Here is a 27878-nt window from a genome sequence, read left to right as displayed (position 1 = left end):
CATCCGAAATGAATATTTTGCGTTCAGCAGTATAAGCTAAATATCAAATATTTGTATGTTGCATCTCTAATTTTAAAGCAGCAATTGCTGTTTATTTTTGAAAATTTAATTTTTTTTATTATAATTTTACAATGCTGAGCATAGTCTTGTATCTATTTAAAATTTAAAAACTCCTTGAAAAAGTTTATTGCAGTAACCAAACCCTATTTGCAGAAATTCATGAAAGCAGGACCTTGATTGAAAGAATGTGAGTTAACGCTTATTTTATAGTCACAAATTACGAGTAATTTTTTCACAATTTTACAAAAACCGGGGCTTTCACAAAATGTCTGGACAGACCCCTGGTAGTAAATTTGCCCTGCAAAGACCTTTGTTTATATATATATATATTTTGTCGCAAATAAATAGAAATATTAAATAGTTAACTAATTTAATAAAATTATTCTATTATCGAAAATATGGTGAACTTGCAGGCACTTTTAGATTGTGTGTGCAGTTACTTTGTTTTTATCTTATTATGCTATGTAATATTTAAGGTTCAAAAGAAATTAAATTATATCACTATGAGATATTTTTCCTCCACAATTCAAATAGAAATTAAAAACAAATAAAAGTTGTTTGTAATCAGCAATTACATGTAATTTCATTACTATTCTATTCATGTTTGATTACTATAATACAATCAATAGCTTTGACCAATTAATTGTGAATGACGTAGGGTAATAGAATAATTTACATTTTATCCATTTTTCTTCCTGCAATAGATTGAGTAAGTTAAAAGTTAACCTCTACAGAAAATTTGAATTGGGTTAGAAATTAAACAATCATAATTTTCCCTGGATGGATGGCTATATATTTTTTTTATTTTTTTCAAGTACTTAATTTACATACAATGTAGAATAGTCTAGAGTTATTTAATGTAGAGCTTGTCTAGGCACCTGGATAATTATAGTTGGTATGAATAGGTACTGTTGTGGAATAATGCTCCTTTGTATTTTTTCTTGTATACAGATGTTTTTGTTTCTTATGAAAAATTTCAGATGTGACTGTATTCAATCAATCTGTGCCAATATTAAGGTTTTTATGAATTATTTGCAAACGTACTCTAATTAAGCATCATAGTTGATAGTTTTGTTTCTTGTCTCATTACCTGCAAACGCAATGTATCCATTTCTTATAAATATGGTATTGTTTAATTGGTTGAGTGCATTTAAACCTAATGATTTTTAAAACCTAAAACTATAGATTAGTTTATTAAAAATAAAAACATTATTTCTTTTCTTTATATTTAAAACTATATTTTTTTCTTTGCATTTAATTTTTCAACTCCTCAGTGCAGTAGGGTGAATAAAATTTTAAGGATTAATCTTTTTCTTAAAGAAAAATTCACTTGGCAAGAAGTGAAACTGAACTTATGTAAAAATACTGTAAGAATTTTTTGTTTAATTCTCTTTTACTCTTATAACACATAATCGATGTAAAATATAATATATATTGATTTTTAATTTTGACTTCTTAAAATAATAAAAGAGCTGTTATATATTTATGAAAGAAAGAAATTTTTTAAAATTTGTTGCTTGTATTTATATCTTTAGATCAGTTTTTTTTGTGAATATTTTATAGGTTCAGTTCCACCATGACTATATCAAATCAACTTGTAGTCCCTACTGTATTATGGGGTAATAAAGCCCCAACACACTGTGTATCTGCTATTCATTTAACTCATGATCAAAGAACTTTAGTTACTGGCTGTAATGATGGTCGTATTTATGTTTGGAATGTATCAACATCAGATAAAGGTTTGCAGGTATGCATAATTTTACAATATTTCAGGCTATCGGTTTGCATTTATTATTCCATATTAACATAAAAAATATTATTCAATTTTAGAATTTACTTTTTGCATTTACTTTAATTGTCTACAAATTAAAGCAGTATTAATTTAATTTGCGGATTCTTTTTTTCTTACATTTTCCTTTTTTGCATTATTGTTTTAGATGCAATTAAATATAATTTTTTTTGTAGTGTTTATTTTTATTTAATGTGTTTTCCTTTTGTAAAAGTATAAACAGTTATGTAATTTATTTTTTAATATTTTTGTGATTGAGTAAAATTTGCTCATGTTTAAATTATGTGATATCTTTTCAGTTTTGAACAATTATATCAGTTTTGTTTATTTTTATGTTTAAACTTATTGTATATTTATGAAAAATAAATTTATTTTCTTATATGATCATTATCTTGTTTATGAGAAACAAATTTAAGTTTTTTGGGGTATTTAAAATCTTACTTTTAATAGATTATTTGTTATTCTACTACTACAATTTTAGTAAAACAATAATTACAATGGCAGTACTGATTTTAGTTTATAATGTAGGTACTAAACAAAGAGAAAGGTTTTTATATTGTTCTCTATATAAAATCAGTTATGGAGTTACAAAGAAAAACTGTTATTGTTTAGTTTCTCAGACTATCGCATGTACTATTTTTGGCATATAAAAATTTATTTGTATCAATACAAAATTTTTTGTTGTTTTAGAGATAATTAAAAGTAATGACTTAAATTTAAAATGTATTCAGTTTAATAGTAAAGTGATTCTTTATGATGATTTCTTATGATTATGATATGAGAGATTCTTTATCTTAAGTAAATGATGCAATAAGTCTTTTGAAGCAATTGTATTGTATACATTACCTAACTGCCATATATTTTTCTTCCTCTCATCTAGTTCTCCTTCAAATTAATAAGATCAGTAATTAGTGCATTCTGCTGATTACAGTTTATTAATTAATGATTCTTTTAAAGTTTTTTGATCATTGTACAGTGTAATCTCATGTTACAAACACTCCTACGAAATAGACGTGTCTCATTACAAATTTTTTTTTTTTAAAAATTCCCAGTAAATCTTCTAGAAATAAACAAAGTGGGCGCTCCTGTCATGTCAAAGTGGACACTCCTGTAACTAAACACAGACAGTCATTTATGCTCCAGAACCTTATTTTCAATCTCTTGCACCAGATACCACTTTTTTCTGAGTTTCAAAAATGACAACTAATTATTAAATTTAAAAAAAAAAATATATATATATATATCTTTTTCTCATTTTTAAAAGCATGAAAATATTTTGCCTTGTGGACAACTAAAAATATTGGTAAGCTATTTCCCTGCTAAACAATCATTTTCTATCAACTTCCTTTATTTTTGAAAAAGAAAGATGAGAAAATGACAGTGCTCCTATGAAATATTTCAGGCAGAAATATCTTTTGATCTTTTAATCTGAACAATATAGGTTATCAGGGCTCACAAGTTGAATTCTCCATTTCACTTCATTGAAAATTCCTTTCTTTTAATCAATTCATTCCTGTCTTGTACACAGCTGTATTAAAAGGAAAAGAAAAGAGCAGAATTATAACCATGGAGATGGCCATATAAATCAGACATTTATTCAGACTCTTGACTCCTTAGGAATATCAAGTCCATAGTGCCTGGTGCCTTACAAGTAGGTCTTGTCTTTCACAGGAGTTTTACCTTCAAAGAGTCATTTCCACATTTCCTATCATGGGATAGCAAGGTGTAAGGAAGTATTAAATGTAAAAATTTATGTCTTACAAGCTTCTATCTGAACAATTGCCGCCTGGAAAAAATTTTTTCTCAATCATTTTAAACTGCTTCACTAAGGCAGGTTTCAAAAATTATACATCAGGTATCACTCTCCTAGAAGATGCCATAGATCACACAAATTCTGATGATCTCACTTCTGAATTAATAAATTTGATTCATTTGACTGTACTATAAATGATAACGAAACATTTACAGGAATATTGAATGTTAAAAGAATGGTTTGAATATGGACAAAATAGTTGAAATGGTCGCAAATCTTGACGTAATGAGTGATAATAAAGAAACTGATACTCAATTGATGCTTACAAAAAAGGAAACAAAATTGAAAACTTGACTTGTGCTCAAACTTATCTTGAGGAGCTGAGACATTTTTATCAATCTAAAGATTGTGAAATAGGTCTAAAAATGTTAATTGATTTAAAAATATATCATAATGATATGGTGCATCATAGCTGCTTAAAATAATTTTCTATCACATATTTCTTTTCAATTGTATAAATTTAAAAGAAAGGCATCTATCAAATTTCATCTATTACTTTTGTATCTTAAAAATTATGATTTTATTGAGTTTAAATGAATATCAGTAAGTATATTACTATATTTCTGTATGAATGTATATCCTTCTATAAGAATACATGTATATAGTTGCAAAATCAATAGCAATCATTTACAACTTTCATTTATAAATGCAATTATGTAAAATTAATATATTGTCCACTATATGCCATAAATTAAAGAAAACAGTAGGTTTTTGACGGTTTTTACCATTTTCATGTCAAAAACCCAACCCTGTAAGTATTACTTACAGATAAATTTATTATTTCTACATTATCACAATTATTTTTAAAAAAGTATATGGTGTTAGTCTTCATTTTCAGTGTGCCCTTCTTGTAAAAATGCTATTTTTTCTGTCCCAAGAGTGAACCGAATTTTCACTGTATATTGTATTTGTTATGATTTTTCTTGTCTTTGTAATGTTAGTTTTTCTCTATAGATTACTCCCCGTTGCTTGTTATCTGGCCATTAGGCTGCTGTTCTTTGTCTCACTCATGGTCTTCAGATAGTACACTGTTAGTTAGCTCTTCTGAAGCTTGGTAAGATAAAAATTATTTAATTTAATTTGAGCATGAAAATTTTAATTTTTTCCTATACTTTTTGCAAAAAATATATTCACGAAAAACCTCTTCATCTTTTTATAATGGCTAATATAATAACAAGAAACAGTTCTTTGTCAGAAAGTGATTATTTTAGCATAATCATGTAGTCTTTGAAAATTATTTTGCATTTTGTTAAAGTATATAGTGCTTAAAAATATTTTTGAGTGCTTAAAAAGTACTTAAAAGGTGTTAATTTTTGTTGAAAGATTTGGCTACACACCCTGTGTATAGAGTAGTTATTAATTGGAAAATGTTTCGTTTTCCTTTCACTACTTTATAATTTTTAATATATTTCACGAAGACTCACTTATTATTTATTAAAACATAAGGAGGAATCTTTATAAAGTTAGTGCCGTTTGACTTAAATGTGCTTACATGTCAGATTACTTCTTGTGATTAAAAAGTACCATAACCTCCTATTTCTTTTTTAAAAACATTATCACCTTATGAATTCAAGCAATTTTTTAAAATCTTCATCAGCAATAAATCTTTTCAGCATGACTGAGGCTTTTAAGTGATTAAGATATCTTTCTGGCTGACAAATAAAACTCTTCTTGGATTTTTTAGCAAAATAGTATAATCCATTTACATGAGGCCATCAACTGTTGTATAAATCATGAAGTCATAGTGATTTAGAAAACTTTTTCAACTTGTCAAATTTTTGTCATTTAAGAAGGTAATGGCCTTTGTGTTTTGGGATGTTAAAGCAATCAAGTCTGTCAAATTCATGAAGACAATATAAGACAATAATTACTTTTATAGTTTTCTAGTAGACCAGTTTATACAGAAGGGTTTGTGAAGTGTCATGTTGTTTCAAATTGTGATGTTTAGATGATATTGTTGAAAATTAGTGATTGATGCATGAATTATATTTACAGTGTAATAAAACTTTTTTTTAATATTTATTCGGTGTTAAAATTTTGTGCTTCATGTTTCAATGCAAAAGTTATTAAAAAAAGTTTTTTTAAGCATTTACTGATAAGATTTTAATACAAACTATTGTTACCAAAATGAAATTTTTATTTAGGAAGCTGTATCTTAATTTTAAAGGGATATTTAACAATTTAGCTTGCATGATTAACCCATCGATTTACTAATATTTCCCCCATAGTCAACCTTATATTACCATTGAATTTTAAGAAAATAAACATACTTTCTCTATAGTCTTTTCTCCAAATTATAATTTTCTTTTTAATACACTAAGAAAAAGTTACAGCTGCTCAGTTCTTCTCACGCTGGCAATGTTATAACGGATTTGAAAGCTGCGACCCACTATGAGCCAACTACATGAGCCTATGGGTTAAAGTTATTACTATAAGTTTGCTGTGTTTGCAATCAGGGTAAAATAAGAATTGCAAACACATAGCTTTTCTCAACACAAGAAATGTTAGATGAGGATTAACTATATTAGCAACTGTCACCATATACAGTAGACAGATTTATTACTTGAGGTTTATGTTATTTGAAAAATAGTTGTTGTTAAATATTGTGGACCATTAGTTTTAGGTACATTTAGTTTCCAGTTGTTATTTCTATAAATAGTTTTAAATTGCTAGCGACTAATAATATGCATTTTTTTTCGACACAGACTGGGCCTTTTGCATCCAAAAGGGTTTAAGAAAGTCAATTTCTACACATGCCATATAATTACATATACTACTGTAAAAATTTATATATATCTTGTTAAAATTATTATATTTTGCTCTTGTAAAAATATCCTAAGTGTTTTATTATGGTCATTCATTGTATCGCATAGGAAACAAAATATGATATATTGTTAGTACCATACTAAAAATACGAACCTGTTTCTTGCCAAAGTTCATGGTTTTGGCGTGAGGAAGGTTAAGCATTCTTATTGTAACTTTGATATATATATATTTTTGCTCATTCATTGTACTATTGCAAATATTTTTCAAAATATCTCGATATTTTTTAATCAAACATGCTTTAAATTGAATTTTTTAGTATTTTTGTTTCGACATTATATATGGATTTTAATTACAAAGATTATTAGAATTTATTTATCTTCAACTCATGTTTTTAAATTTCAATTCAAGGATAGAAAAAAAATTATTTATAATTCCATACATTTGATTTTGTAATATATATTTATACATTTTACTTAATTTAATATCTCTATTCTGACTATTTAGAGAGATGTCTTTATGGGATGTAACTGGTGGTGTTTGTCTTGAGAGTTGCAGTATATTCACACAGCCATTCATGTATGACTTTTCATTATTTTGAAATTTTTCTCACATTTTAAAATGTATTTTTAGTAAGATATTGTTTTCAAATCATGTCTGATATTAAATGAAACTAAAAGGTTGGGAAACTCTTCATTGGGAGTATAAGCTAATTTTAACGCAATTTTTGATTGTGGGTCTATTTAAATTTGATGAATCCACAATATCTAAGTAGTATGCTATTATTAATATTTTAGTTATTTCTTTCTTTAAAGTTTAAGCTTTAAGCAAAAGTTAATTTTTTTTATGAAGCAGTATCTACAAAGACAAAATATCATTCATTATAAATTTTTTTTTTTTGGTAATCTATTGCTTACTGTCTGATATACATATAGTAAAATGCATTAGCTTTCCATTTAAATTGTTGGCATCAGTTAGGAAAATTAGTATGGATCTGGTGTTAGTGATAAAGAATGTTTCTAAACTATCTTCTTTCCCCCCCCCCCCACTGAGCAAATTTATGTGGAATTGGAGTTTTGCTCTACTAGGAAAGGTTAACCCCTTCTCTGTCGGCATCTCATGCGTTCGGCGTTTCTGTGCCCGTATGGTCGGTGTTGCATGCCTTGCGACAAAGAGAAATCATATAATTGAATTCTTTGTTACTTTGTTTTCACCTCTTTAAATTTTGTGATTATTTTTGTATTTCCGAATATTGCTAAGAAATGGTGTCCCACTATGTATGAATGCCACTTTCCCCAGAATTTTCTAACTTTAACTAGTGGGAAATTTAACTAATTTTTTTAAATAAATGAGATAACATTTAATATAGATCTGAAGTCAATAAAATACATTTTTTGTGTTAAAAAACGGCTGTAATACAAGTGAACTTCAAGTTTAATAAGGTTGCAATATTTGATTAAGATTACTGCATATGATTTAAGCATTCATAAAAAGGCGGCTAAAGTGGTTGATGATAAAAAACATTGGGTGCAGATGGGCAACAAATCAGTCATTTTTATAAAAATTAATTTTATTCAAACTGATTTTAAAGTCCTTTATTATACTATGTTAACTAATTATAATTTTTGTGTTTCAGTCTTATCATGTGTCTAAATCGAATGATGTGCGGCTGTTTTGCAATGGTTATTTTGCAGAGATTCTTGTAATGGATATTCTCACGTTAGATATTCTATTCACTTTATCCTCACGTGTTAACCCTGATTGTATGAGTGCAATGCGCGTCCTGTGAAAAGTCATGGTAAATATGCCACTTGAACTTAACAGAGAAGATAAAAGCTTAATTGTTGTCCAGTTTTAATTTCTTTTCCTTATTCTAGATGACATCGTTGTTGGTTTGTCTGCTTCAGATTATATCAAAGTATGGACAATATGAAGCTAAAGTAATTATATCTTTTTTTTCATAAATAAAATAGTTCTCTGTGTCTAATTTGTGTGGGTATTTTCTGATTTTAATTGTTTTGTTAAATAATCTTGCACAGTTTGTCAAATATGTTGAAGTATAGAAAAAAAATTGCAAAATGCTGGATGCATTAAAAAAGTACTCAAATACTTTTTGTTAGCATGCTGAATTGTAAAGCTTTTTTTGGAAGTTGTGAAACTTTTTTAGCAAAATATATCTCTATCCAAAGAAGTCTTTTAAATTTTTTCTATTGCTTTGCAAGGACTATTTTCAAATATTATTTTTAAAATATGTTAATTTTCACTTCAAGACATCCGACTGGGTTTGATACTTTTTTTTGAAATAGTATTAATTAAAATTTTATTTTTATAAACAAGGGTCCTGAAGTTTTAAGTTTAAATTAAACTTTGAAAGTTCATAAAATATTTTTTCAAAATAATTTTCAAATTTAAGCTTAAAAACTACCAATTTTTCATGTCAGGCAAACAGCTCTAAAACAAATTGCAGTGCATAAATATCAAAATTAATTTTTTTCTTGATCAATAATATTGTTACTCATGTTTTGACTTAAAATTTTGAAAAACTTTCAACTATACAATGAAATGGAACTAAATATATTGTTTAATATTGACTTGCTAATTCAGCAAGCCTGCTTGGTTGAACCAAGCATATTTAGGGCATATTGTGCATTACTTGTTTTTCAGCTGAGCCATCTGTGGCCAAAAATACGACATCAGTCACACACACGTCACAACCCAATTATAAATAATCAGCTCTAACACATGTAATGTTATTAACTTAAACATTTTTCATACCTTAAATAATAATTTATTTTGTTGTTGAATGCCATAAAATATTTGCTTCCAGTTCATCAATGTATGTAAAAGAGATGAAGTGAAATTCAAAAGCAATTTGTCAAATGTTTTGCCATAGTGAAAAAAATAATATATGCATACATTACATGTATACATTATATGTATATATCTGCGAATAATGAAATAGTGTAATATGCAAAGTCTTTAAATGATTCTAATAAGATCAGGATACAAAGGATATCTAGAAATCAAGTCACCCACAGCACATTAAAAGAGACAAATTTTATCGCCTGAAAAGATATATTGCAAAATATATATCAATATTTCAGTTACTTCTCAACTTAAATATCACTAGAATTGTAACATTTAATAGGAATGGTAGGTAACTTTTTGTAGTCCAGTGTGATCGAAGTGTGCTAGCTGGAAATGGAGTCAGCGCATCACAGATTTTTTCTGGAATTCATTATATGTGAGTGAGTGATTTCATAGAGCTAGAGTAGGACAATACCAGCAGTAAGCATACCATGCTTCTGATTCTGAATTGCTTCTCATAAGTTTTCTAGGGTTGCTCTATAACTTTCAGCATTCATCACAGCACCCCCAACAAGAAGTCAACAAACAGAATGCCTTTCCTGTCCTAGGTGACCTTAATTTTAGTGTGGACACTGTTTACCTGAATTTCATTTGGCATAGAGGTCCTTTATGTTACCAATGCATCAAGTATTTGCTTGATTTCAGGGATGGCACTTCAGTTCTAGTTCCTGACTACAAATTTTCTATGATACTGGAATACAAAAACATATCGTACAGTATGACCAGTGTTCCTTTGTTAGAAGTAGCTCAAATATTGCTGTATAGATCTTTCCAAGTAATTATTATGACCACATATTCTGGTGTGTAAGTCGATCTGTTATTTTTGATTAGGAAATAGCTAATATTTGGTATGCTGGGCGTATAAGTGGACCACTCAAAAAACCAAAACTAAACATTTTTAAAATTAAAGAAGGAAAAAACATACAAAACTTAATAAGACTGCAAAATTTTGCAAATTAAAAATATTTCACATTGATGTTTCTGGATATGATACAATTGTCCTCAAATAAATGCTATGAGGCATCATTAACCCCAGATAACTGAACTTAAATCAGTGTTAATCTGTAACCAATCATTCGAGCATGGTGCTTCCAGTCTTTACTTTCCTTGACTTGGCCAAGGATGGTATGTGTTAAAATTTAGATGTTTGATAAAATTGCTCTTCCTATTATTTCTCCGTGGTTCAGAATTCACTCTAATACATTATTCCTTAGTATTTAAAGGTAGGAAGTTTGAAATGAAGACTGGGTGATTATTACCCCCATCTGCTCTGCTATGTAAAACATATGCCAGTGTTGTCTTTTGATCTCTGAGGATAAATTCCGAACCATTTCAAGTAGCCATTGTAGCTGCGAGTCAAAAATAGTTTATTTTAGTATAAAAAGAGAAAATAGTTAATGTAAAATAATATTTTGTTTAAATACTTTTATTTTAATTTATGTTTATGAAGCAGTCTTAAGTCTTTTAGGTCAAAAAAAAACAGCATTAGAAAAATGACCTTTTTTTATAATTTTTAATTTTTTACTCTTACATAACAGTTTTATATTTACTTTCATGTATAATTTTTTCTTTTACATAATTTAATTAATAATTATTTCTTCCTCCTAGTTTTTTAACTCTATTTAATTTTTTTTAAATAATACTACAGTCTAATTCTTGGATAAAGAAATCAAAGTACTTAAATATTTTATCTTTAAAAGAAAGTCATTCTGATTAACTCTGCTATTTTTGAAAAGAAACACAATGGACAAGTATCACAAGTGAAATATGAAAAACTGGCAACTTACTATACATGCTATCCTGCTAAGTTTGTATATCCTTAGACATATAATATAAAACATCTAACAAAACATATATATTGCTGAATTTGATTTGTGTCTTCTTCATATCATTGCACAGGGTTCTTCTTTTTTTTAAATTTTTTTATTTTAATTTTTATTTTTTAATAGTGGGGATTAAAAGTGGCCAATGGTGTTGCACTTTTATTCTTAGATAAATGCCCCCCTGAGAAGTTTCGCTTGAAATAACCACATATGAAAATGTTCTTGCTATACTATGCGTAATATGTCCAATAATATATGGGATGTTAAATCTGACTGAAAAAAATAGTAAGACTCCACTTTCTAAAAAATTATTGATATGAAATTATTTGGGATTCCTTGTTTGCATAATTTTTTATTTTAAATATTTCATAGTGTCTATATTTTATAAAACTGTTCGTATAACTTCCGAAAATTTTCTGAAAAATGTAAAATAATATATTTAATAGGTGAGGATCTGGAATTGAGTTCAGTTGATCTAGATTGCCTGAAATCACGGGTATTTGAATCCTCCTATCAGCCCATCACTTTAAAGTCTGTGGCAAATATAAAGAACTGCCATTTGTTTGCTGTTCAAGAAAATGCTGTAACAAAGGACCCTTCATTTGTTGTGCTACATCTCAAACTGAAATTATTTGTCAGTATGATGTGGTGATGAAATTATTTTGCAGTAAAAAGGTAAATAATTATTTTATTTCAAACACAGTAAAATCTCTCTTTTGCAGTATATCCTTCTTAGATAGTTTTTAACATTTCACAAACAAAATGTACTACTAGCTAAAAGGAGTTTTGATAAATAAGACACATAATTTTTTTACCGCTGAAAAACAGAAACATTGTAATATGACTTTGAAAAGTTAGAATTATTACTTTAATATCAGTATTATAAAATTGTGTTGAGGAATACCTTCTTGCAAGTTTTGTTTTTTAAAATACAGTCGAACCTCTATTTAACAAAGTCGCTAAATCATGATAAATAGTTCCTTATATAGAAAATTCGTTAAATAGAAAATCTCCATCTGAAATACTTGAACAACATAACACAAATTTTAAATTCATAAATACTAGGCATAATTAATTTAGAAATTGATACAACTTTATCTTGTAAATTATTATCTACTATTGAATTGTTTAAAATAATTTTAACATTTCATCATATGAAAGATTAGTGATTTCTTCATCATGTCTGTCTTCATCTTCGTCGTCTTCCTCACAATTTATTGCTGTTTTGTTTTTATTTTTCACACTGTCAAAAACATCCAATTCAGTTAATGTTTCTGTGGTTCTCTAAAAGTTAAGTGGCAGATGCAGCACTTTGATTACTTAGTTGCTACAATGTAAGTTTTTTACAGAAGCATTTAAATATTCACCCAAACATTCTGCAGAGATATGTGGCAGTGTGTCTGCAAAAGAACTATGAAGTGATAAATTTGCGTTCAAAAAAACTCTGAAGAAATTCTTGTATGAGGATTGCATAAAAATTGAAAAGTAATAAAATACTCTGCGTTATACTTATATGGAATGATATGCATATTTTAGCTGTTTGGTGTAGCCTTTTTTTATGTTTTAACTATGCAACTTGAAGCGACTACTCCCTTTCTTTTCAACTGTTCATGACATACAGATTTATTCTATCTTTTTTAAGTATAATTTCATGCTTCAAATTAAATTTAAACATACATTACATTTCTTGTTTTTAAATTAAATTTACCTTAAATTCACAAATTTAATCGATAATTTAAGTTTTGCTGTACATTCTGGATAAGTCCTATTTTTATAATGGTCTCTACTTGATTACATTTGGATTGTAGACAAATTTTGATTTATGCAAATGGTGCTGTAGATAGACTCAGTAAATTAGTCGTGTATATATATATATATATATATATATATATATATATATATATATATATATATATATATATATATATATATATATATATATATATATATATATATATATATATATATAAAATATACATATAAATTAGTTTTTAGAAAATAGGTTTTTTATGAAGAATTTAAAGAAATGTTTTATCTTCAGACTAAGTAATTCTTAAGCAAGCATTTTATATTATTGTAATTTTTATTTTACTATCACCTATTACTCTGTGTACCTATTATTTTGTTAGATTTTCTCTCAGAAAAATAATTATTTTAAAAAATTGTTGACATATTCTTAAATATAGCCATTGTAAGTTCATTTCGTTTCTCGATCGCCTTTTCAATGGTTATATTTCAATGACTACGAAATTCAACATGCTTTTTTTAAAAAAAAAAATTTGAAACTATATTACGATGCGTGAATTTCGAATTTGACTGATCATTATATATGTATATATGTATGTATATATATATGAATATATATATATGTGTGTGTGCGTGTGTATATTTATTTCCTAGATCAATTATTGATAAAATTGAAAATAGTGCTGGAGCATAACGTTTATATAAAAATTATCATATTTGCTGCCAACTCAACTGAATGGATCATGGTATATGACAATTAAGTCATTAACAAAATTTTAGTCATATTTCTGATGAATTTTTCTTCTTATTTAGGCAACTATTTTCATAATTTTTGGCTACTATTTTCATGCTTTAGCTACTAAAAGCAACTATTGTGTTCATTTTTTTCTGTGGCAACCCTATAATGTAACTATAGGCGTATCAACAAATTGCGACTATTTAATAATAATATGTTCCATTGTAAATGTGGCTATGTAAAAACATTGCTACAAGTTAGCATGCATGATAACAATGATGAAAAATTTTTTTAGGTGTTTTGCTTGAATAATATTAAGCAAACTGTCTAGTAGCTAGGCAGATTAAAAAATCTAAAATAAAGTTAAATTCTCAATATAGTCACTTCTAATATTGGCTTAATCTATTTCTGTAAAATAATAAATTAAAAAAAAGTTAAATTACAAGTTTAATAGAAGTCATGGCTGGGATAGTTTTGTTAGAAGGGAGCAGGACTCACATTCACGAGAACAGAAGTTTGAATCCAGCCGACCAAAGACTCCTCGTGCAGTAAATGATAATTGGTGCGCGAGTCACGAAGTCCTCCATGTTCTCATAACAAATTATGCTTCTGGGGGGGAGGGCTCGATTGGAGATTGATCGTTCTCTGGTTCTTTACAAAATTACGATCTGTGGATGAATGAATGGACGTATGAACGGGTGTGACGTATGGATGTGGCAGAAGTCGAATTCTTGGCTATAGATTGCGCCACTGGTAAGCAAGAACAATTGCACCCCTCTGCCTTAATGGCCTACAACAGCAACAATATCATACTTGAAAGAAAGTAAAACAAAAGAGAAATAACACAGACCGGTGTAATTCATGTTAAAGAAATTTGAAATATATGTTTTTATTTTTGTTCTGATGTTAAAATGTAAGAGATAATACTGCTTTTAAAAAAAAATTATATTTCTTTAAATATTTCTAGATACCATATGGCTACCTTTCTAATAACTGGCCTATCAGAGTAAGTAAACTTATTGATTTTATTGACATCACATTTCCTTTTCTTTCCTTTAATGATTGAATAGTAATTCTTTACATTTATGTAAACTTTTAGTATAGGGGTTGTCAAACTTTTTTGATCATCGACCCCTACATAATTTTTCGAAATCTCCATCGACCCCCATAAAAGTAATTTTCTCTTAATTAAAATAAAACTCTATTAGATACTGTGTTTGTATATTTATTTTATGATTTTGAACATTTATTAAAGTAATAGTACATAGTGTAACAATAGTTTTATGAAAAATATATTAATGTTGAAATATAAATACCTTAATATTTATGAAATAATAAGTAATTATAAGTAAGCAGAAATAATAAGTAACAACGAATTTATTGCTTCTTAATTAATGACATGGGTGTGCCTGGTGTTTTTTTCTGCAAGCTTCGTTGTATTGGGTTCAAAATTGGTCAATTTTAATCTTAAATCCCCTCGAAACTCCACATTTAATTTATTTCTGTTCTTAGTTAAGATTGAATTTACGTGACTGAAACCGGCTTCAACCATAAAGGAACTTGGAAATGCTATCATAAATGGCTGAGCTATTTCGTAAAGTCTTACATATTTTTGCATTATATTTATATTTGTCCACAATTTGCTTATCGTTAAATTTTTAAAAAGCGTCTTTGCTTCAAATCCCCACAATAATTCATCAAGCTCATCTTGCAGGTTGATGTCCACGTTTTCAATTTGAGCAGAAAATGGCACAATAATCCAATCAGGGATGTCAATGTTTTCCAAATCAACAAGACGCAGTTTAAAATCGTCGCTCAATTTTTGAAGATTACCTGTATACATTTCCAAGTCTTCTTCTTTTATTTCTTATTGTCACATATCTGAAAAATACTGATAATCCTTCGACCAATCAACCCTTCCAGTTCGGATCGACCCCCATTCGACTTCCTGGCTCAGATCAACCCCCGCTTATGTTAAATAGACCCCTGGGGGTCTATATAGACCACTTTGGCGACCTCTGCTTTGGTATAAATATTTTAATTGTGTTTGCAATTACAAAATTTATTCTCATTTTTGCATTAATGATGTTTTTTTCACTTATTATTTTAGTACACAGCTATAGATTCACAAGGTCAGAGTATGGCTGTTGCTGGTAGAAGTGGCTTAGCACATTATTCACTAATACAACGAAGGTGGAAATTGTTTGGAAATGAAACACAGGTAATTAAGGAGTTTACTTTTAGATTACATATGTTTAACAGACATTATTCAAGGAGTACTCTGCTTATAACATGAGTTAATGCTAAAATTTACATTGTTCAATTCTTTAGGAAAGAGATTTTGTCACTATGGGCGGATTACTATGGTGGGAAGATCAAATTATACTTGGCTGCTATAATCTACGTGATTTGAGAGATGAGGTGAATATAATTTTTTCTTATACCACAGTTTATATACCTTACTATTTAAATATATAATTGAAAGTTACTGAGAAAAGTTAGATTAGTTTGTGATATTTGTTGTGAAATATTCATGCATTGATGATTATTAAAGGAATACAAAACAATTACTTATTTATATATATATTTTTTAGAAACACTTACTTAATTTCAAGTAATTCTATAATTTTTTTGTAAGATTTAAACCATTTAAAGTAAAATAAAATCTTTATGTTAAGATATAATTTTTCTCAAAAAAAAAAAAAACTATTATATTCAAGTAATCTATTTTAATAAAATATAAATATGAAAGAAAGCATTTTAAACTTAAAAACATTTCTGGTAGTTCTAAAAGAGAAAAAATGTCCTTTTTAAGTGGTACTTTTTGAAAAATTAAAGAAGTTTATGATTGTACTGTACTAAATAGTTTTTTGTTCTTTTGAAGAAATGACAATCAAACATCTCAATTAATATGTGCTTTTGTCAAATCAATTAATGTGTTTATCCAATGTTTGCTTTATTTGTGTACTTTTAAAAAATGTGTAAGTGATAAATTTGTACATTTATTAGATCCGTGTTTATCCTCAAGAAAATAAACTTGACAATCAATTTTTACGTGTGGTTAAGATGGACTCTCAAGTTCTTCAACTTTCTGCACTTGGTGATCGACTTCTAAGTTTTTGTGCTGATTCACATTTGAATTTATTTTTGTTGCAAAGAAAAACATCACCAGCGAGTAAGATTTAGTTCTTTTATTGATTTGTAATATTTTTGAAAACATTGCAATTTAAAATATTTATAAAGTTATAATTGAACTTAAATATGAAATCCTAGCATTCTTATTTATAAGTATAAACTTACATTTTATCACTTTTATTAAAAGGATTTTTTTTAATTACTGACAGTATTTTAAATCATTAACTGATACTACTGATGTTTATTTATTCTTGTTATACCATTTCCGTTATTAAATGATTTTTTTCCCACACAAATTAAGATTGAGGTCCTTGGGGCAATACATTGATTCATCGTATTTTTAAATTTCCCCAAAATTTGTTTCTTCAAACTGATTAACGTATAGTCCATTGTGCTTTTATTTAGCCAAAATTCCAATCTCCAGGACTTATAAAAGTACTTATCTGAAAACAATATGAATGGATAGTTTTACGTAACAAATGTAACCTCTAAGAAAGTATGAGCTGTCTCTGAAATTGAACTCTAGCTGTAAATAGCTGGTAAAACTTTTAAATGATTTGTAAAACTTTTTGTACTGCGTTTTATATTTGTAATTGAATAATCATACTAAATTAAATTTACTGTTCTAGAAAAATGAAAAAAAGAGAATAAAAAGGAAATACAAAAAGTTTTAAAATCTTCCAAATTGTCATTAAATAAGTTTTAATTTTTGTGTTTTATTTTTTTAACTTGTTTTAATCTAAAACAGAAAACAGGAAAAATATTTTAGTTCCATTATTTAGTCATTTGCTTCATAAAAGTATTGTTTCCTTTTACATTTTGTCTTAAAATTTAGAATGAAGGTTTAAAAAGTAATTTCTCAATCACCAAATAGGAGTGCAATTTTTCCTAAGTAGGAAATGTTTGTTTCTGATTTCTTTACATTTTATTTACTAAATGAATATTTTAATCTTTGTTTATAGGTTTACTTTGTTATGATCACAGAAAAATTATATTTTGAATAAGTGAGATATTTGTTTAAAAAAGTGATTAATGTTTAATTTTAGGTAGTGTGCTACAAGTCACTAGGCTCTTAGAACTTGATGTTTCAAATTTAGTGTTCCATCCCGCTTGTGTGATTTCTGCTATTTTAACTTCTTTATGTACAGAAACAGGTATTAATTGTATTCAGAAAAATTCCTTAATATATTGCTTAGAAGTTTATAGCTGCTAAGTTCCAATGAATGTCCATTATGTGGGCCTTGCATGTAATTGATTCTCAAATTTTAAAGCTTATTTTTTTAAAAAAATATTTTTTATCTTTATTTTAAGTGAGATGGCCACGAAAAGGAGATGAAAGTATACTGTTATACATATGTGGTCGATTGCTTTTACTACAGCAAGATCCTGTTGTTAAGACATCGGATATTACCAACAATAATACTCAGGTATGTTTATAACATTAAGTAAAAACATTTTCACAATTATCTATGTGTTGATAAGAGTATAAAATAAGAAAAAAAATGTAAATTTGGTGTATGATTCGAATACATACTTTAAATTGTTTTTTTTATAGTTTTGAATGGTGTTGATATTTTTCCATATAGTTATTGTAATGATGTTTTATTGATTTCTAATTACTTTTTGCATTAGCATTAATAGCACCATGCATTAATAGATCTACTTATTTTATTAAATATTTTATAGTCTTTGCGGACAAAATTATGGTGTTACCATAAGCGTATAAGTGGTGTTATGCGCAGTTCTTAGAGTATTATTGATTTTCTTAATTAACTGGTCACATTTATCAGAACATCAAGAATGAAAATTGTAGATGCTTCATGACTTGTTTTATATAAGCAAGGAAGAAAAAAAACTTATAGATAATATCCAAATTTAGTTTAATTTAGAAATGTGTGTATATCTTATTAGTGTCATCAAAACTTAAAAATTAGAAATTTTATATTTTTTTTTGTCTAATTTTCAGTTTAATCAATAATTATTATTATTTATTGCACAAACATTTTGAACTATCAGGATATCGCTTTTATTTGTTAAACTCTGATTACTTGATCAAAAGTTATTTAGGTGATTTTATTTTGGTTAATTCAGCACCTTTTATTAGTTTATTTTTAACATTTTTAAATGTTATCAGTTGTGTTGTTTCTTATTTATTTTATTTTTATTTTAATCTTTTATGAGATGCATCAAACAACACTATAAATTTAGAACTTTAAAGAAATATAATCTAGCTTCAAACTTTTTATTCCTTTGGTTTACCATTGAAACTTTATTTTTCTGTCTGTATAAACTTAAGTGTTGTTGGTACTTTTTAATTACGCCGACACAGGCATTAAATCCATGTTTGCTAAAGTTACAAGGCACAAGTATACTTAACTGTCTTTTTTTTTCTTTTTAAATTTGTTTGAATTTACGATTTTCTCTCTTAGTTCTTTTGAAGCAGTTTTTTTTCCAGACAAATAAAACAGAATTTAATTGTGTGTACAAAAAGAGAAAGTACCATGCTGTTTACCAATAAATAATTATTTTTTTCTTTTTTTAAAAATTGAATAAAAGTTTTGCCTTAATTTTTTGACAGTTTTTATTTTCTTTTTGCATTATTTTCCATTTTAATGATTCATATTGAAAAAGTTCATTCAAAAATTTTCTTAATATTTAAATAATTTGGAAATTTAGTAATATTTTTTCATTACTGTAAGTAAAAGGTAATTGATATTTAAGTATTTAATAAAATCCATTAATCATTTAACGTTCAAGTAAGATGTAATTTTAAAAACTAGTGTATTATAATGCAATGTGATTAAAATATGAAGTAACCTTAAATGAAAAAAAATTATTAGGAAATATTTTATAATTTTTTATACTCTGAAATATATGTTAGAGATACAGATAGAAATAAGTTGAAAACAAAAAATCTGTGGACCGTGACTTAAAACTTACAAAATTTTTCTACAACTGAAACATGTTAAACAGAAATATGAAATAAATAATAAATATATATTATTTTAAAACTAAGCACTGAAAATGGTCAAATAATACTCTTTTCACACAAAAAACCTTGAAATCTAATTTAATTAAATTTTTTTAATGAAAATAAAATTTTGTAAACTTCTGCTTTTAATTGCAAAATATTATACACATTATTTTCTCTATTAATTAAGACTAGTTGATAACGTCTTTAAGCACTGAGGCGTCTCTAAGCATTTAGTCATTATTTATTGATAAAGCTGAATTCATTTTTGCTAAAAGTAGGACATCTCTGACTTAATTATTAAAATTATATAATTAAAATTAAATTACATAATGCAGAAAAATTACATAATACAGAATTGAAATTACATAAATTTACATGGTTGTGTTAACTTATGTAATAATGATTCTGTTCAATTAGTTGTTTCATATATAAGACAATATGAAAATTATAAACTATGTAAGTAAATGCATTAAATTTTGAACATATCTAAGGTGTAGGGGCTTACTAAGATTAATTATGTTATTTTAAAATTAAATAGAATAAAAGTTAAGTAGTTGCATTTTACTTTTTCAGAAAGTTCCATCATATGGATTACCAACTGTTTTGGCTTCATGTGTTGAAAATGTTTGGGTATGCTCTCACAGCTCAAAAGATACATCTCATCTTACAGAAGCCTTGTGGATCGCTTGCGGTGCACATGGTATGCGTGTAGGTACACCTGATCTCAAATACTTTCTTATAACTTTTGTGGAGAGAGAAAGCAACGTGTAGTATTGGATTGTGTGTTTATTAAAGAAATTAAAATTTTCAAATATTTAATAAAAATAAAATTTGTTTTTTCTAAATTCGGAACCATTGAGACAATTTTGTCTATAAATGAACACTGGTTCTTCCATCGTAGATTTGAATAAGTAATACTTGATAAATTATTATACTAATTTGACCACTCAGTTATTTCTGCAAAATATCACCATATTACAGCCCATCTTTAAATTTTAAAGTATTCAGAAAACTGCCTCCTTAATACAAGCTTTATTAAAAGCAATCAAAGTTACCATTTCTAAAATAAAAAATAATTTTACTCAGTTGTATTATTTAGTATCAGTTGTATTGTAATTTAACTTTTGATTTGTTCAAACATTTCCTTTTGCCAGTTATAGGCTATATGCCGTGTGCTCATATTTAGCTTAAATCCATATTCTCCTTTGCAATCCGACAATTGCCTTACTTTGACATCCTTTATAATAGGGTCTGTAAATGCCACTTATAATGGGCTGCCATATGCCTCAAACTGTTGTACCTAAACAATGTAATACTTTGAGTTAATGAATCTTGTTAATTGTATATAACATGACCCAGTTGATTCCATTTGTAGTGAATTATATGCTTCTCAGTTATTTCTGTATTTGAGAGCTTTTAACTTATTATTTGAAATTTGCACCTTGATTAATATTTGCTATATTCAGCTGATATTATCACTCTTTTTTCCCTTTAGAACAATTATAGTGCTCACTTAATTCCATCTTACTTTTTAATTTCTTAGCCTTGACTTAATTCACAGAATTTGGTGTTCCTCAACTTTGGAGTCAAGTTAAAGTAGCATATATATAATGTATATGGGGTTGGCAAAATAATGGAAACACTACAATGCTAATAAATTTTTTCATATTTCTTGAAAAATTCTTCGAGAATCATTTTGTAAATCTAGAGATGTTTAGTATATGTGATTTCTCATACATATCAATGATGTGGAAAGCTATTAGAGGTTTGAGAGATCAATAATAAATTGCAAATGGAAAATTTTGTTTTTGTGTACTGTAACTTGTAATATGCCAAAAAATGTAGTAAGAAATTTGCAACTTGCAACAGTTACTTTGGTTATTATATGCTATAATTGTACAAAGTTTCGTAAGCCTAGCTTAAATATTTATGGAGATATGAACGTTTTTATAAAAAACTGACCATTATTCTCTGACCCATTAGCTTCTGTTACCTTTTCTAAAATTTCACCCTGTTCTTATTAATATTTCTAATGTATTCTGAGAATTTTTAGTAAATATTTGAAAGCTAAAGTTAGGGGGTTGGCTTGTAATTGTTTCCCTGACTTTGAAAAATTTCAGGAGGACATGGCTGAAAGAAATACTTCTCCTTTTGTCAAGCATCACCGATAATCAGTAAATATCTCAAAAGGTACAAACAAAGCATAAAAATACATAAAATAATAGTTAAAAACAGAGTACTTAATCATAAAAAATTAAAAAGAAAAGCATAAAAAGGACAATTAGATAGGTATATAATTTTTTAATCTTCTAATTATTAATTCTGGAAATCCACCACACACAATGTGCTTTTAACATATGTGCAACCATTACTAGATCTACCATTACTACAAGAGAAAGATTAAATTTTTATTTTCAAGCATAGCATGACTTATTTTTTTTACGTTAGCTTACATTCGAGTTTTAAATTTTGGGAGAATCTTCAAATAAAAAGCAGACTCTTCAGCTTATACATGGAAGGGCTTGTATTCAGAAATATACTGTAATGTTTCTAAACAGTTTCATGCAGTTGTTTCACAAAGTATTAATTTCGTTTTTTTTATTTATTAATAGGGTTACTGGATCAAAAGGGTTGAATAACTATGATTTACTTATACAGTAAAACCATTTTCCATGAGGCCATTCATTGTGAATGATAAATACAGGAAAATGATTAATGTGGGTGAGTATCAAATAATAACTAAAATTTATGAAAAGTAATAAAGAAGTAATAGACTTCATAATTGAAAAAAATTATGTTAATTTTCTGTTAGTTTGAGTGAATACAGAAAGTTCCTTATTGTTTCAAAGGCGTTGAGACTTTTCACAAATGTTGGGGCTGGTTGTGGTTCTGTTTTATCATCTTCCACGTCACATACTTTGTTCAACTTCTGCAACCATTTTTTAAGCAGACAACACCAGGAGTCTCAACATTTTCTTCAACTGATGCATAATATTTTTTGATATTTATTGATGCATAATATTTTATTAATATTTCAGCCTAATTGTAACAAATCATTATCATCATGAGATAGTTTTTTTTTTCTAAAGCTTTTCTGAAAGCTTTTTCACACTCATTCAAAGAAATCTGTGAATTATTTTTTCTCAGCAAATCAACCAATCACACATTTTTTTACAATCACACATTTTCAGCAATGTTTGTCGACAAATCGTTACAATTGTTGCATTAATGCTAATTTTTTCTATTTCATTTTAACCTTTTATAACATATTTTAATTTAAAAAAAAGTTTTTTTTTAACTACCAACTATATATTAATATTTAATTTTACTCTTTTGTTGGTCAATATATGACTTTTGATTCAAACTTTTGTACCAGAACATTAAAAAATAAATAAAAAATCTTGCCAAATTGTCAAAATAAATTATTTTTTTCAAGATGATATGTTAAAAAGATAGGCATCTTTCTTGTACACATCCTACACTTAATAAGAAGAAAGAAACAAAAACCTGGAAATTTTAAGATTTTTATCTGGAAAACCTGGAGAAATCAGCGAAATTTGAAATCTGATTTGAGTGGCCACCTTGTTATTGCCATATTTTAAGTTACAAAATAAGACACAAAAAATTTTCTCTAAATAAACGTGCCTTTTTCCCCCCACCTTGAATTCTTGACCCTCAAAATATGAAATGGGGGTAGCCACAATCTTAAAAGTTAGATCCAAGGAGTTTGGTTAAAAGAGGGTTCGAAATTTTAGCCATAACGTCATTCCAGAGAAAAAAACTTTTCGTCCTAAATTCTTTCCTTTCCATTACTAATTTAAAAGATAGAAAGAATGTGCTCTGGGAAATCGATCTGCTCTGGGATCTCTGAAAAAAAGTTGAAAATATCAAAATGCAAACTAATTTTTGGAAGAGAATTTCTCTATTGTGTAATTCTAAGTTTATCTTCTCCTTTACTTTCATTCTGATATTTTAAGAATTTTTTTTCAGTATTCGAAACTTCATTGCTTACTCCAGGTTAGACTGAACTTACTTTTTCTGTACTTTAAAGTTTAAATTAGTCATGGATGTCAAAGAAAATTTATGATGATAAATTTCTCCCTTGCTATGGCGTTCTCTTAATGCCAATTATACTTTCTTCATATTTCGCAATATCTCGAGAACTTATAGCAATTGAAAATTTTTTTTTCCCAATCATTAAATTAATTTCTCCAATGATAATTCCATGCAAAAGATAAATTTTCATGAATATTTATTTTTATTGTTTTATTTAAAAATTCTCAAAAGTCAACAAAATGCTAATTTTCACATTTTAATGAATGTAATAGCTAAATACGAAACTGGAATGAAATTGGTCGAATGATTCTTAAGAATTACTCTAAACTATGTCATGAATGAGTATTACTCTAAACTCATTCTAGAAATCAGGGTTGGGGATACTTTTTTTGGTAATAAAATATAATCTAGTTATTCTATTTAAATCCATACTTTTTATTTAAATTAATTTTTTTTTAAAAATTGAAAACTTTCATTTTATTAGTAGTTAAATTTTAAAAGAAGTAATTATAGATAAAATGTTATAAATAAATCATAATTCTATATTGAAACTAATACTGCGTTAAAAAACTGATTTAATTCATTGTAAATGCGAACGTGTAAAAATCATTAAATATGGATTGAAAATGTATTATTAACAACTGAAAAAGAGGCTGAATTTGAAATTTATTTCACATTTTTTAATATTTTTTTAACTAACATTAAAGTTATGACAATTATATCCAATTTGCAGAGTTATAAATATTTCAATGTGGAATAACTTGCTCACTTAAAGGCATGCAATAAGATAAAAACAATGTGAAACACCTACTTTGTCATAATAGGATTATTTCTTTTTAAAAATTCATTTTAATATATTTGCAATAAATTGTGAAGATGGTCTTTTAGAACTAGGAATAAATTGTATGTTCCTTACTATCAAGTTTATTGAAAAAAATAGTCCATATTAAATAACTATTCTTTACAGATGATGTATGTGTAAAGACATTAAATTTCCACTTTCTTTATTTGTATTCTGAAAAATCCAAATGAATTATAAGATTTTTAAAATGACATGCTTACTGATTAAAATTTATTAACACAGCAATAAACTTATAATAAAATACATTTAAAAAATAATAATCAATTTAAAAAACATTGTAGCGATTACGTGTGTCATTATTTTTGAAAGTGGTATAAAGTTTTTAAGTATTAAAGTTTGAATAACTTTAAAAGTATTGGAAAGATTAATCAATTTGGGTAATTTTTTTAACACTATAATTTGATGAAACGTCAGATAACAACAACGATAATTATAATCGGAAAAATTCAAGTAAGCTTTTTATTAGCTTGAAATAGACTTATACGGTTCACATATTGAAATGCTTTGCAAATTTTTGAAATATGTGATTTTTCTTTTAAAAAGTCATTAAATTTTAAAAAAGAAATCAATTTGTTTAATACAATTCTGTCTGAAATGTTTTTCTTTTTAAACTGCAACTGATTACAATTGAAAGATTAATATTAGACTTAAAGTAATGGAAACCTTGTTGCATCTCGCTCTATGGCACGCAGAATATGTCACTCTTTTTATGTGAATCCAGGTATTAAACATTAAATTATTTCAATTCTGAAACAGAGAAAAAGCTCTTCTCATTGAAGAAATATATAAAAAGAAAGTCCTTAGTTATAAAATTTCCTGAAGGAAAAAAAAAGTAATGATCTAAATCAACTTAAAAAAATATATTAGTTTTTATGAAAGTTTTCTGTAAGTTTGCTTTTTTAAAAACCAGAATGGTAGTTTTTAAAAACTAAAAATCGCAATACAAAGGACGTTCTTATAGTAAAACATTAAAATGTTAATCGGTACAAAAAATTAGAAAGTTTAAAGTTGACCACTGGTTAAGAATTGTAGGGAGTGTCCTTTTGTTTCAGTTTTTTTTTGTCATTTTACGATCCTGTGGATTTGGTCTAGCTCAAATGCTAAGCAGTTAGGATAAGCATTGAAAAACATTTAGTATGTCACAGAGAAAAAAATTTCTCTTTATATTCTTTTATTTTTTTATTTGAGAGCTCTTATTTTCTCAAGAAATGCTTGAATAAATTAAATTAAATGAAAAGTCTGGAACAATTATTTGCTACAAAAAGATAATTTATAATCTTTAATTACTTTAATTTTTAAAGTAATTAAAATTTTTTTAATTAACTTTAAAATTTATTTCTCGGGCTTCTTTTACTATAACTAAAAATATTTTATTTTTTTCAGTGGTTTTCCAAGTTTTTTGATGCAGCCTGAACGAGTTTGTTTCTTTTTGTCCATTTTTTTTTGTAATTTTTGATACCAATTATGTGTTCTTGAACTTGAAAAAAATATTAAACTAGCAAATAAGTAAATTAATTGTAAAACAGTTTGTAATAACTATTTACAACATTACTTCTAAACAAGTCTTAGTGATAGAGAGGAAAGCAAGCAGTCACATGTTTATGCAGTCTCATTGAACAGTCTGAAATATTTATGTTCAAGGGGTGGGTGGCATAAAGCACAGAATGAGATGTGGAAGTGTAAGGCTTAGTCTTATAGTGCTTTAACTTGCAGAGCTTATCCTCCACAGTTTTGGTAATATTCAGTGTTGAGAGAGACAACAGGGAAATGCAACCAAACCCCTAAACTGACTTATTGTTTGGGTGGAAACAAGAAATTCCATGCTTATAGAGTATTTCTGAACAGGTAGAAATATATATGTTCTGGGGATGGGAGATTTAAAACACTGAATTAGAAGTAAAATTCATATTATACAACACTATTGTAGCATGCGTTAGGAAGTTTTAAGGAAACTCTAACTTTTAACAATGTATAAATTATTTCGCAAAATTCCCTGATGGAAAAAAATGATCTGTTTTCTATGTTTTAAAATGTTTTACATTAATAAATAAAAAATCATCTTTAAACTATGCCCAAAATTTATTAAATTTATTTATCAAATCGCTCTTGTCAAAAACCTGAAGTCTTATGTCACAAAAGCTTATTTCAAAATAAATTCGCATTAAGATTAGGATGACATCATCTGTTGGATGACATCATCTGTTGGATGACATCATCTGTGGTTTGGAAACCATGCATCGAACAGGTGAAATGCGCTTAATGGTGATAGTATGGAATAACTATTGCATTCTTATTTTAATGAGCATCGATTAGGGGAGCTGAATGAAGGTAGTAACAACAATGAGTGAAATGAGATTTAATTTGTATTGTGGGTATTCCTAAAGATTTAACTTTAATGACTTTTGACCCACTTAAATACAGAACAAGTAAAATATTCACTGAAGAGCCTGAAAGTTGGTACAAGTATGCTTATGCATATGACAGAGGTGTGTCACATGATCAGCATTGCCTATATAAAATGATAAAGTAGATAAGGATTTAAAGCCAAGCACTGCAAAGCATTTCCCCTTCATCCTCCTAGTACAACTACATTTAAAATTGAACCTAGCCAGAAAAAGGTGAATATCTATTTATGAAACTTCCTTCTGAGCGAGTACTATAAGATTATTGTTTGATCAACCAAATCCATTCATGTCCAGTATCTATTCCCAGACATGTAGACAATTATGCCATAGAATGAAATATCACACGTTAAAGAAGCTACTACAAGTTGGTTCTAGGAAAAGGAGAAGTCTGGACTTAACAGCATAAGTTTGTTGAAATTGATCTCTCATTGATCACAACTACCCAATGTTTCGACAACGAAGGTAACTGGATGTTCTACTGCAACCATGAGCCAACTCATGCGAAAAATGTTTCCGAAACGGATCTGGGACACCTGAATTCTGTTCAAATTCTCAGTAGATTAAATGGACTCAGTCATTATTAGGTGTGTGAAATGGAGGGATATTTAGACTAGATTGCTGAAAAAAGCAGGCGACTAGTGAATTCTACCTAAATAAGCTATCTTCTACTTAATTAATCTGTGCATTAAAAAACAATTGCTTGGAGGTGGGAAATCAATCCATCAAAAATTTGTCAAACAGTACAACTGTAAGGAATTAGCTCCCATTGCCCCTGAATCTGATTGTACTGTCTATGAAAGTGCCATTTCTGGAAGTATTAAAAAACTTTCTAGCTCAGAGAAAAAAAA

At 27.3% G+C, this 27878-nt stretch overlaps 2 protein-coding genes across 4 annotated transcripts in view; both read left to right on the top strand.

The window, feature by feature from the left end:
• Positions 1-1759, top strand: part of LOC147809965 (thioredoxin reductase 1, cytoplasmic-like) — a 21039-nt gene extending 19280 nt beyond the window's left edge. For both annotated transcript variants that reach the window (XM_087164720.1, XM_087164721.1), the window contains one exon: positions 1624-1759. The gene's annotated coding sequence lies outside the window, so the exon portion shown is untranslated. The remainder of the gene's footprint in view (positions 1-1623) is intronic.
• LOC147809964 (guanine nucleotide exchange factor subunit RIC1-like) lies at positions 1667-27878 on the top strand. 2 transcript variants are annotated; one of them, XM_087164718.1, is made up of 14 exons: positions 1667-1807; positions 4617-4716; positions 6933-7004; positions 8062-8223; positions 8303-8365; positions 11563-11791; positions 14566-14604; positions 15709-15819; positions 15930-16019; positions 16608-16773; positions 17780-17887; positions 18045-18160; positions 20281-20415; positions 26009-27878. In XM_087164718.1, the coding sequence occupies exons 6-14, from the start codon at positions 11768-11770 to the stop codon at positions 26036-26038; spliced, it is 819 nt and encodes a 272-aa protein (XP_087020844.1). In that variant the 5' UTR covers positions 1667-1807; positions 4617-4716; positions 6933-7004; positions 8062-8223; positions 8303-8365; positions 11563-11767; the 3' UTR covers positions 26039-27878. The 2 variants fall into 2 exon arrangements, with proteins under 2 accessions (XP_087020844.1, XP_087020845.1); XM_087164719.1 differs by lacking the exons at positions 1667-1807; positions 4617-4716; positions 6933-7004 and having other exon boundaries at positions 8082-8223; positions 20281-20419.

This window comes from Parasteatoda tepidariorum, chromosome 5 (genome assembly GCF_982258835.1).
Source record: "Parasteatoda tepidariorum strain Cologne lab strain chromosome 5, Ptep-v5.0, whole genome shotgun sequence".
Taxonomy (NCBI): domain Eukaryota; kingdom Metazoa; phylum Arthropoda; class Arachnida; order Araneae; family Theridiidae; genus Parasteatoda; species Parasteatoda tepidariorum.
Note: the sequence above shows the minus strand (reverse complement) of the source record. Positions and strands in the feature narration are given on the sequence as shown.